At 44.5% G+C, this 13,065-nt stretch overlaps 1 protein-coding gene across 2 annotated transcripts in view; it reads left to right on the top strand.

The window, feature by feature from the left end:
* The window catches only part of mamdc2a (MAM domain containing 2a), a 95,996-nt gene that overhangs the window by 14,253 nt on the left and 68,678 nt on the right, over positions 1-13,065 (top strand). For both annotated transcript variants that reach the window (XM_067982268.1, XM_067982267.1), the window contains exon 3: positions 10,326-10,582. In XM_067982268.1, coding sequence (XP_067838369.1) covers positions 10,326-10,582 — 257 coding nt within the window. The remainder of the gene's footprint in view (positions 1-10,325; positions 10,583-13,065) is intronic.

Here is a 13,065-nt window from a genome sequence, read left to right on the forward strand (position 1 = left end):
TTTTTGAAGTGTAGTCACTGTTGTAATGTAGGAAATGCGGCAGCCAATTTGTGCACAGCAAAGTCCCACAAACAGCAAAGAGATAATCTGTTTTTCAGCGATGTTGGTCGAGGGATAAATATTGGCCTCAGGACACCAGGGAGAACTCCCCCCTGCTGTTCTTCAAATAGTGGTTATGGGATATTTCACGTCCACCTGAGAGGGCAGATGGGGCCTCGGTTTAACATCTCATCTGAAAGACAGCACTTGCAACAGTGCAGCACTCCCTTAGTACTGCACTGGGATTGTTGGCCGAGATTTGGGTCCACATCTCTGCAGTGGGACTATGAACCCACAACCTTCTAACTTAAAGGCGAGAGTGCCACCCACTGAACCATGGCTGACATTGAAGAAATAAATATATAGATATAGTGTATGTGTGTGATATATAAAACTCATTACTTCAAGGGGAAGGAAAGTCTGGGGGAATTTTTTTTTGTTCAAAGTACACCTCAAATTTCTAAAGTTTAATACTCAGCAGAATTTTGTTTGTCGTCTCAGCAAAAACATCAAAGGCTGGATTGTGCTCTGAATTACTGCCCATTTTGGAGGCAGATTTATAGAATCATAGAATCATAGAAGTTTACAACATGGAAACAGGCCCTTCGGCCCAACATGTCCATGTCGCCCAGTTTATACCACTAAGCTAGTCCCAATTGCCTGCACTTGGCCCATATCCCTCTATACCCATCTTACCCATGTAACTGTCCAAATGCTTTTTAAAAGACAAAATTGTACCTGCCTTTACTACTGCCTCTGGCAGCTCGTTCCAGACACTCACCACCCTTTGAGTGAAAAAATTGCCCCTTTGGACCCTTTTGTATCTCTCCCCTTTCACCTTAAATCTATGTCCCCTCGTTATAGACTCCCCTACCTTTGGGAAAAGGTTTTGACTATCTACCTTATCTATGCCCCTCATTATTTTATAGACTTCTATAAGATCACCCCTTAACCTCCTACTCTCCAGGGAAAAAAGTCCCAGTCTATCTAACCTCTCCCTATAAGTCAAACCATCAAGTCCCGGTAGCATCCTAGTAAATCTTTTCTGCACTCTTTCTAGTTTAATAATATCCTTTCTATAGTAGGGTGACCAGAACTGTACACAGTATTCCAAGTGTGGCCTTACTAATGTCTTGTACAACTTCAACAAGACATCCCAACTCCTGTATTCAATGTTCTGACCAATGAAACCAAGCATGCCGAATGCCTTCTTCACCACCCTATCCACCTGTGACTCCACTTTCAAGGAGCTATGAACCTGTACTCCTAGATCTCTTTGTTCTATAACTCTCCCCAACGCCCTACCATTAACGGAGTAGGTCCTGGTCTGATTCGATCTACCAAAATGCATCACCTCACATTTATCTAAATTAAACTCCATCTGCCATTCATCGGCCCACTGGCCCAATTTATCAAGATCCCGTTGCAATCCTAGATAACCTTCTTCACTGTCCACAATGCCACCAATCTTGGTGTCACCTGCAAACTCACTAACCATGCCTCCTAAATTCTCATCCAAATCATTAATATAAATAACAAATAACAGCGGACCCAGCACCGATCCCTGAGGCACACCGCTGGTCACAGGCCTCCAGTCTGAAAAACAACCCTCTACAACCACCCTCTGTCTTCTGTCGTCAAGCCAATTTTGTATCCAATTGGCTACCTCACCTTGGATCCCGTGAGATTTAACCTTATGTAACAACCTACCATGCGGTACCTTGTCAGAGGCTTTGCTAAAGTCCATGTAGACCACGTCTACTGCACAGCCCTCATCTATCTTCTTGGTTACCCCTTCAAAAAACTCAATCAAATTCTTGAGACATGATTTTCCTCTCACAAAACCATGCTGACTGTTCCTAATCAGTCCCTGCCTCTCCAAATGCCTGTAGATCCTGTCTCTCAGAATACCCTCTAACAACTTACCCACTACAGATGTCAGGCTCACCGGTCTGTAGTTCCCAGGCTTTTCCCTGCCGCCCTTCTTAAACAAAGGCACAACATTTGCTACCCTCCAATCTTCAGGCACCTCACCTGTAGCTGTCGATGATTCAAATATCTCTGCTAGGGGACCCGCAATTTCCTCCCTAACCTCCCATCACGTCCTGGGATACATTTCATCAGGTCCTGGAGATTTATCTACCTTGATGCGCGTTAAGACTTCCAGCACCTCCCTCTCTGTAATATGTACACTCCTCAAGACATCACTATTTATTTCCCCAAGTTCCCTAACATCCATGCCTTTCTCAACCGTAAATACCGATGTGAAATATTCATTCAGGATCTCACCCATCTCTTGTGGCTCCGCACATAGATGACCTTGTTGATCCTTAAGAGGCCCTACTCTCTCCCTGGTTACTCTTTTGCCCTTTATGTACTTGTAGAAGCTCTTTGGATTCTCCTTTGCCTTATCTGCCAAAGCAATCTCATGTCCCCTTTTTGCCCTCCTGATTTCTCTCTTAACTCTACTCCGGCAATCTCTATACTCTTCAAGGGATCCACTTGATCCCAGCTGCCTATGCATGTCATATGCCTCCTTCTTCTTTTTGACTAGGGCCTCAATCTCCCGAGTCATCCAAGGTTCCCTACTTCTACCAGCCTTGCCCTTCACTTTATAAGGAATGTGCTTACCCTGAACCCTGGTAAACAGAGTAAATTAGGTACGATGCGGGGCCACCACCTCAAACCCGCTGATAAAAAAACTGGACCTGGATTATCCTCCAAAAAAGTGGCTGTCCCCTTTAAGGCCTGCTGGGTGGCGGAATGGTGGCTGAGTGATGGGATTACTTGTATTTATTGGCCTTCGCACAGGCTGCAAGATTTCATTGTCTTGGTGACTCCTACCTGTACAAGGTAGAGCTGGAAAATAAAGTGGCTACTGACACAGTCTTTATTTGGGATTCCACAGTTTTACTGTCCAATGTTTATAGCGGATGAATCGAGTTAATACCAACAAGCCTACTATATGCGGTGGGGACTGTACTGGGCAAACCAGCTAATATCTGCAAGCACGAATAAAATGTAATGCATTTTAACCCATTGATTACTCTACTGTTACCCCAGTGCTAGCCTAGTTGCAAATACAGATGGCCGTGGCTTTCAGTCGCACTAATGCAAACTTTGAATTTTGCAAGTAGAGTGCACCTGATGGGAAACGGAGAGGTATTGGGATCTGGTGGCACAGTGGATTACAGCATTGTACGTTTTGTACATGTAACGAGTCACTGCAAATCAAAGTAATTCATTGGAACATAGGAACAGGAGGAGGTCACTCAGCCCCTCGAGCCTGTTATATCGAGTTATGTTGATGTTCCACCATTCAGTTAGATCATGGTTGGTTTGTATCTTAACTCCATTTACCCACCTTGGTTCTGTAACCCTTAATACCCTTACCCAACAAAAATCTATCAATCTCAGTTTGGGAATTTTCAATTGACCCACAGCCTCAACAGCTTTTTGGGGGAGAGAGTTCCAGATTTCCACTACCCTTTGTGTGAAGAAGTGCTTCCTGACATCACCCCTGAAGGGCCTAGCTCTAATTTTAAGATTATACCCCCTTGTCCATCAGAGGAAATAGTTTCTCTCTATCTACCCTATCAAATCTTTTAATCACCTTAAACACCTCAATTAAATCACCCCTTAATCTTCTATACTCGAGGGAATACAAGCCTAGTCTATGCAACCTGTCCTCATAATTTAACCCTTTTAGCCCTGGTATCATTCTGGTGAAGGGCTTTTGAGATATTTCTGAGAGACAAGATATGGTACACTATAAATGTAAGTTCTTTCTGGCTCACTGCCTACCTCCTTTCCCTGGGACTTGGGTTCAAATGTAGTCGCCCCCACCAAAAAAAATTAGATGAAAATTTTCTTTGTCTCATAGCTTTTAAGATTCCTTACTGTAATGAATCTAGAGAATCTGAACTAGTTTCTGGTTGGTGCGGGAGCTACAGGGAAAAGTTGGTCACAAGTCGGCAATAATTACAATTTTAGTCCGAGAAGTACAAAGCGATGGTTGATATGGACGTATCTTATTGGTGTAATAGAACCAGGGGCTCTCTCTTATAGGCAGGGTTAATCCATTTGCTAATAAAGATAGCATTTGGCATCATTCCTCGCAGAGTTCTTTCTCCTGGGAAGTTGTCAGATGATATTTTTAATGCAGCAGGGCAGAGTTTATTAAAATGTCACTGAATTAGGGAAAATCGTAGCAGCAGCTCTAAAGAGTCGAAACTTTTATCCTAGAGAATTCCTGATGTTATCGCTAGAAAATTTTTCGTTCTTTTATGCATGGAAGAATAAATAGATATTTTAATGTAACCAATGTTTATTTTCGGAATTCAGTTCTTTACACAGGACAACAAAGGAGATGTAACCCTGAGATTCGGCCTGTGCGACTAGCTCATGAATGCTTAACGTATCTACCGGAAATTCCTATTTCAGCGGAGGTGGTGATGCATTTAAGATAAAGGACACCCAGTTCTCTATCATTACTATCGGTGATCCGACAGGTTGTCCATTATTTGAGTTATGTTTTGCTTGCACCCAGACAATTAGACCTGTTGCCATCTTGTTGGAGTTTAGGGAGCTGCTGGCCACAACAAAAACAACAACAACTTGCATTTATATAGCGCCTTTAACGTAGTAAAACATCCCAAGGCGCTTCACAGGAGTGATTATCAAACAAAATTTGACACCGAGCCACGTAAGGAGATGTTAGGACAGGTGACCAAAAGCTTGATCACAGAGGTAGGTTTTAAGGAGTGTCTTAAAGGAGGAGAGTGAGGTAGAGAGGCAGAGAGGTTTAGGGAGGGAAGTCCAGAGCTTAGGGCCTAGGCAGCTGAAGGCACGGCCGCCAATGGTGGAGTGACAAAAATCGGGGATGTGCAAGAGGCTAGAATTGGAGGAGCGCAGAGATCTTGGAGGTTTGTAGGACTGGAGGAGATTACAGAGATAGGGAGGGGCGAGGCCATGGAGGGATTTGAACACAAGGATAAGAGTTTTAAAATCGAGGTGATGCCTGACCGGGAGTCAATGTAGGTCAATAAGCACAGAAGTGATGGGTGAACGGAACCAGAGGGCATAGCTTTAAGGTGATTGGCAAAAGAACCAAAGGTGACATGACGAAAACTCTTTTACACAGCGAGTGGTTAGGATTTGGAATGCACTGCCCGAGTGGGCGGTGGAGGCAGATTCAATCCTGGCCTTCAAAAGGGAACTGGATAAGACGTGAAAGGAAAAAATTTGCAGTGCTACAGGGAAAGGGCGGGCGAGTGGGACTAGCTGCATTGCTCTTGCATAGAGCTGGCACAGACTCGATGGGCCGAATGGCCTCCTTCTGTGCTCTAACCTTTCTATGATTCTATGATTCTATATAAATGCAAGTTGTTGTTGTTGTTGCTATATCTTCAATGAGTCTCTGTTTGGCCCGCATCCATGGAAACCATTTGCACTGTCGAGGATTCCAATATTGTCACTGAAACATAAACTCAGAAATTAAAGTCTGCCACCATCTCTATCATTAAGTCTCCTGTACGTGCCTGAAATTTGGCTCAAAGAAATGCTTCTGCTAGCTCCTCAGAGTCACTTATTTTGCTCGACTCAATCTCCTCTCTATGGGGACTCCAGTGACTAACATTAGTGGCACTCTCCATCCATCAAGAGACCCATCTCTCTCTGTTTCTGTCCCTGCTGCTCCTGTCACGTCCAAAATTGTGATTGGAATCCCAAGTAGCGCCACAAAAACTCAACGCAACTGATCTCCAAAACTCAACCTATCATCGTGGCATGAAATTTGATGGCACCGCGACTGTTTTTCAGGCGCTAAATGGTCACCGAAGATTCCAATATGGCTGGCAGGAAGTACGTGCTCATTACAAGCCGGAAATGCGCCGCTTGCTATTTTGGTGTAGGCAAAATAATAGGCATCCAGAGTCCACGCCTGAAACATGCAAATAAGGGGTCTAACGCCTGCTTGAGGCCCTCTGTGTAAATTGGGCTACCCTAAAACCAGCTGTGTTCAGGAAAACCAGGTCTACTTGCGGCCTAATGGGCAGGCCTTAAAGGGACCGCTGCAGGCCATCACCAAAAAGGTAAGTTTGTTAAAATATACTTACCTGAATGTGGAACAGGAGGGACAGGAGTCAAATTAACTGCCGTGTTTCCTACATTACAACAGTGCCTACACTTCAAAAGTATTAATTGGCTGTAAAGCACTTTAGGACATCCTGAGGTCGTGAAAGGCATTATAGAAATGCAAGTTCGTTCTTTCTTTCCTTCCTTCCTTCCTGTCTGTCTTTTTAAACAGTAGTTATATGTAAGCCAGAAATACCAATCGTTAGATAAGTTTAATCTTTTTGTAGTCAGTTATCCCAAGTAGCTCTTGGCCTGTAAAGAGAAAAGTGCTTCTGCTCATAAAGGAGGTTGAGAGCTGTTAATCTACATATCACTGATTTATGGGCTGGCTGAATATATTTGCATACTCCAGCCATGATCCACTCAACTCCTCGGTGAAGGCTTTGCGGATTGGCATCGCTTATTGTCATTGTGTTAGACCATGACATAGCTGTCAACACTCCTTGTGTTGATCGTTCTGGGCAATACTTTTTGTGGCTCCGTCCAACAGTATATTTCAAGAAATGTTTTGCAGAGTCTATTTGCAGATTTTAGGAGTATGCTTCTTACTCATAAATTGTTAAATTGTGGAAACAATACTGAAGTGTGGGGATTTTGCTGGACACTTGCTTTGACGGTTGATTTTCTGAGTTTCCAGGAACCTCACCCCCGGCAGTGTGAGCTTGAAAAATTACCTCATAAACACTCAGATGTCTGTGCGGAACTGAAAGTTAGAATTAAAAGTTAGAAAGTTAGAGCTATTTGCTCATTAGCAGATTGCCATTTCATTACAGGAATGAGTTACAGGACCAAACAGTATGAATATCCTATTACATTGCTGTTGATTTAATTATTTTACATCGCTGTTCCCATCATTGGGCAGCAGGGTAGACAACTGTATTAAGTCCCTCTCACACCTCAGAGAGGATGTTTCTTCCCAGGGTCACCGGGATACCGAGTGATCAGGAATAAAGGCTTAAGTCCTGGATTTTTTTTGTCTGATAACCCTCCGGTGAAACACCTTGGGATGTTTTACGACATTAAAGGCGCTATATAAATGCAAATTGTTGTTGCTGTCATGATCTTGAGTTCAGCACTGTCTGAAGCTAAGCTTCGTACCTAGAAAGGTCACAGTAGGAAAACAAAATATGGTGCATTCTGTGCTCATCGAGGTGAGAGATGTTCTCTCTGGGAAATGGGACACTTCCACGTCAGGGACTCAGCATCAAGAACTCCCCAGTCCAATTAGATACAGAGCAAAGTTCTTACTCTTTTGCCAAATATCTCTTAATCCCATCCTCAAAACCACTGGTGTCATATTTTTCCTCAGTTTAGTGTTGTGGGCCCACACCACTTGGGATTAGATTGAGGCTACTCAAACGTATCTCAATTAGAATTTACACAGAAAGCAGATTGAGTATACTCCAATTTTCCTTAAGACTTCTCGTCACATCTCTGCAGTCGAGTTTCAGGACAGCAGTGGCCTTCCAACACGTCATACAGGTGGTCCATGTACACCCGGATGGACAGTAAGGGGCTGATTTTAGACCCCAAGAATGGGTGGGTTGGGGGCGGGTGGGAGTTGAAAATAGTTGTTTCTTGGGTCGCGAGCACAACCCGGCTTTATTTCTGGGTTTAACGTCGGCGCGTAAAAGTACAGGCTTCCCACTGGGAATGCAAAGCGCGAAAAATTTGGGGTTGCGACCCAAAAAATCCAACTATTTTCAACTCCCACCCGCCCCCAACCCACCGATTCTTGGGGTTTAAAATCACCCCCCAAGTATTGGCAGACTATTCCACTGTGGAGGGAGCTGCGCAGCTAAGTTGGATCTTGTCCTCACCCAACGTCCCCACATTGAGGCTTCTTTGGAGCATAAACACCAGCATAGACCTGTTGGGCTGAATGGCCTGTTTCTGTGCTGTACGTTCGATGTAATTCTACATTATGCACTTCCAGGAAAGGTTCACTAGATAGTGATCAGGAGTGGGGACCAATAAATGAAATTCCCCCTCCTGAGCCCACTGATCCTTATGCCATTTGTCGCCCTCCCTCAGCTGCCCTCGTGAGATTGACTGACTAAAGCATATGCCATAATGGAAACTCGAACCACACTGACCTGTCCGGCTCAATACTACCCTATATCATTGAGTTACCCACAAAGACATCTGACACTCTTCCTGCATTATCTTAATTTTAATGACCGTGGAGATTTAGATTATGTTACTTTAGGGTGTTCGTACTTTAATTTTCTATCAGTGAATAACTGTATCCAAAGGGCTCAAAGGCTGAACTGGTTAGGCCTCAGAAGCAGTATTGAGTCCAATTCTGGGCACCGCACTTTAGGAAGGATGTCAAGGCCTTAGAGAGGGTGCAGAGGAGATTTACCAGAATGGTACCAGGGATGTGGGACTTCAGTTATATGGAGAGACTGGAGAAGCCGGGATTGTTCTCCTTATAGCAGAGAAGGTTAATGGGAGATTTAATAGAGGTTCAAAATCATCAAGGGTTTTGATGGAGTAAATAAGGATAAACTGTTTCCAGTGACAGGAATGTCGGTAACCAGAGGACACAGATTTAAGGTAATTGGCAAAAGAACCAGAGGCGCGATGAGGACAGAGCAGTGCAAGCATTCAATCCCAGAGACAGAGCAGTTTTTCTGCCGCTATTCAAAGAGCTCCTCATTCCACAAATGCCATTTCTTTCACAAAACCCACTGCCGCCTGGCACTGACCGGCATACATTGACCTCACGAGAATTTGGAGGCAGAAAGGAAGCAAGCTGCATGGGGAAGCAGTGATCCCGACACAGTGACAGTTCCAGGTACAGCAGCTTTGCGACAGACTGTGTCCTGTGTTTTAAGTTAAAAAAAGGGCTTGGTGCATCGAAGGCTGTCCGTAGTTTGTAATTGCGAGTGTCTGGTTTCAGAGTGTCTCTTGTATATTTTACCATGTAAATTGTTTGGGTCTCCAATAAGTGTCTGTTTTTTGGGAGTGTCTGTTTGTACAAGTTTCACTGTACTTCTTAGGAGATGTCAGTCTGCTTAGGGAAATTGTAGTCGATCCATTTGCACCAGAAAAGTATTCAGGGGGGAAAAGTCCAAATCATAACAGAGCAAGATTTACAAAGTGGCTTGTGGTTGGCCTTGGAGACTGACTCCAGGGAGCGGTGGTTGTGTTAAAATGTGCTGATGCACTTGCTCACTGAGTCAATAGCTGCCGATTTTTGGTTGCACTGCCATAGCATTATAGGTTGCATATTTGGGTGAAGTTGAGCATGTCCCTTTATCATGGTGTTAAAACATGATGTAGGGAGTATTCCTAACGCAATTCATTCTTGGGGTGTGAGCGTCGCTGGCAAGGCCGGCATTTATTGCCCATCCCTTGTTGCCCCTTGAGAACGTGGTGGTGAGCCGTCTTCTTGAACCGCTGCAGTCCATGTGGTGAAGGTACTCCCACAGTGCTGTTAGGTAGGGAGTTCCAGGATTTTGACCCAGCGACGATGAAGGAACAAACGGCCGATATTTGTCTGAGTCCGGATGGTGTGAGACTTGGAGGGGAACTTGGAAGTGATGGTATTCCCATGTACCTGTTGCTCTTGTCCTTCTAGGTGGTAGAGGTCACAGGTTTGGGAGGTGCTGTCGAAGAAGCCTTGGTGAGTTGCTGCAGTGCATCCTGTAGATGGTACACACTGCAGCCACGGTGCGCCGGTGGTGAAGGGAGTGAATGTTTAAGACGGTGGATGGGGTGCCAATCAAGCGGGCTGCCAATACTGTAAGCGGATTAAGAATGGGAACCAAATTTTTAAACATTTCTCTGGACTTTACCATGATTTTGTTAGACTCTTGTTATCTACCATGTTGCCTTGACCCATAATGACTGTTTTTTTGGAGGGGAGTGTAGAGGAGGGAGGGAGAATGAGGGGGAGGGGAGAGGAGGAGGGGGGAGGAGGGGAAGGGGAGGCAGAGGGAAGGGGAGAGGAGGAGGGGGGGAGAAGGTGGAGGGGAGGCAGAGGGAAGGGAGGTGAAGGGATGGGGAGGCTGAGGGGAGGGAGGGGGAGTCCTCCTGCCACCAGTTCAATGAACATTCGAATACAATTTCTGCAGTTTTTGCATGGAAGATCCATCTCTTGCTGGTCGGGAGCTTGATAACAGCTGGTCTCCTTTTTTTTTCAGGCCGTTACATCTATATTGAAGGTTCTGCTGACAACAATGGAAAAGTGGGTTCCCTTATCAGTCCTGAACTTCATGCTCTGGGAGAAAGCTGTGTCAGGCTTGTGTATCAGATGACTGGTTCAGATCCTGGAAGATTGAATATGTACTTTCGGCCAGACAGGGACAGCTTTGATTTTCAGCTGTGGTTTGCCAGCGAACCATCAGACAGCTGGAAAATTGCTAGTATAGGCGTACGGAACATAACAGAAAAATCCAAGGTACTTACTGTGTGCAGGCAGATAGCTGTTCTCATCGCTTAACTACTTTCAGAAAAAAAAGTCTGGAAAAATATTCATATAAATTGTCACGCTTTGGGGATTTCTGCCTCAGCTCATCTGCTGCTGAAACCCTCATCCAAGCCTTTGTTACCTCTAGACTCGACTATTCCAATGCTCTCCTGGCTGGCCTCCCATCTTCCACTCTCTGTAAACTTGAGCTCATCTAAAACTCTGCTACCTGTATCCTAACTCGCACCAAGCCCCGCTCTCCCATCGCCCCCTGTAGTCACTGACCTACATTCGTATCCGGTCCAGCAACACCTCGATTTTAAAATTCTCATGCTTGTGATTTGAATCCCTCCATGGTCTCGCCCCTGCCTATCTCTGTAACCTCCTCCAGCCCTACAACCCTCTGAAATCTCTGCACTCCTCCAATTCTGGCCTTTTGCGCATCCCCGATTTTAATCACTCCACCATTGGCGGCCATGCCTTCGGCTGCCTAGGCCCTGAGCTCTGGAATTCCCTCCCTAAACCTCTCCGTCTCTCCACCTCTCCTCCTTTAAACTGCTTCTTAAAACCTACCTCACCTGTCCTAATATCTCCTTATGTGACTCGGTGTCAAATTTTGCTTGATAATCGTTCCTGTGAACTGCCTTGGGATGTTTTACTACGTTAACGATGCTATATAAATGCAAGTTGTTATTGTTGTTATGCTGACACAGTGGAATGCTGGGGTACATATGTTCAAAATACTACCACTGAGTTGAAATGAGCTCTCGAGGGGTTAAATTGACAGGACTGCAGGGCGTAGAGATATTGAATAGAATTTGAATGGGGTGCTTCAGATTATGAGGGTTATGTAGCCCTTTTACTGCTCATTCTATCCACATTTACCGTAGTTGAGATGGCTCAGTCCATTTGACCACAATTGGAGTACTGTGAACAGTTCTGGTCTCCATATTTTGAAAAGGATATAGAGGCACTGGGGAAGGTGCAAAAAAGATTTACAAGGATGACACCAGAACTGAGAGGTTATACCTATCAGGAAAGAATGAGCAGACTGCGGCTCTTTACTCTAGAAAAGAGAAGACTGAGGGGGGACCAGATAGAGGTCTTTAAGATTATGAGAGTATTTTATAGGGTAGACGTAGAGAAGATGTTTCCACCTGTGGGGAGACCAGAACTAAGGGCCATAAATATAAGATCGTCACTAATCCAATCAGGAATTCAGGAGAAACTTCTTTACCCAGAGAGTGGTGAGAATGTGGAACTCACTACCACAAGGAGTGATTGAGGTGAATAACATAGGTGCCTTTAAGGGGTAGCTCGATAAACACATGAGGGAGAATGGAATAGAAGGATATGCTGATAAGGTGAGATGAAGTAGGGAGGGAGGAGGCTCGTGTGGAGTATAAACTCCAGCATGGACCTGTGGGGCCAAGAGGCCTGTTTCTGTGCTGTAAATTCTAAGTAATTCTATGTAAAATGAAACGTGAACAAACTGGCATCAACTGACATTTTCCACTTTCCTGCTAGTTATAAGAGGTTTCTCATAGATTTAGGCAGCTCCTCAAATCCAATTTCTATGGCATGAGAATGTAAATTCTGTGGCAAGTCTGTGCAAAGTTTGGGGACATCTCAAGATAAGAAATATCTGTTGAATACTGCATGAAATGATGCTAAACTGCTGGCTTTTTGCTTAGAAAAAAAAGATCCATCTTAAACTGAAGTTTACAACTTCTGGTACCGCCACAATCCCTGTGGGAGTCAAAATTAAAAGCTCCAGATCCTGATGCCAACTCCTGACAGGAACCACCCGAACAGCTCAGGAAATCAGTCGACGAAATAGAAATAGTCCATTTACATCGTTCTATGATTTCCAGCATCTGCAGACTATTTTTTGTTGCTTTTTTTGGAACATAAGAGAGCTTGGACTAAGAAAAGATAATTCAGCCAATCAAACCAAGGAAAGCTGTAGACTGCAGGAAGACTGCTCGGGTGGGCAGAAAAGTGACAAATGGAATTCAATCCAGAGAAGTGTGAGGTAATGCATTTGGGGAGGGCAAACAAAGCAAGGGACTAACAATGGGAGGATACTAGTGGAGTAGAGGAAGTGAGGGACCTTGGAGTGCATGTTCACAGATCCCTGAAGGTAGCAGGACAGGTAGATAAGGTAGTTAAAAAGGCATACGGGATACTTTCCTTTATTAGCCAAAACATAGAATATAAGAACAGGGAGGTTATGCTAGAACTGTATAAAACATTGGTTAGGCCTCAGCTTGAGTACTGCGTACAGTTCTGGTCACCACATTACAGGAACGATGTGATTGCACTCGCGAGGGTACAAAGGAGATTTATGAGGATGTTGCCAGGACTGGAGAATTTTAGCTATGAGGAAAGATTGGATGGGCTGGGATTGTTTTCTTTGGAACAAAGGAGGCTGAGGGGAGATTTAATTGAGGTGTATAAAATTATGACGGGAC

This window comes from Heptranchias perlo, chromosome 4 (genome assembly GCF_035084215.1).
Source record: "Heptranchias perlo isolate sHepPer1 chromosome 4, sHepPer1.hap1, whole genome shotgun sequence".
NCBI classification, from domain to species: Eukaryota; Metazoa; Chordata; class Chondrichthyes; order Hexanchiformes; family Hexanchidae; genus Heptranchias; species Heptranchias perlo.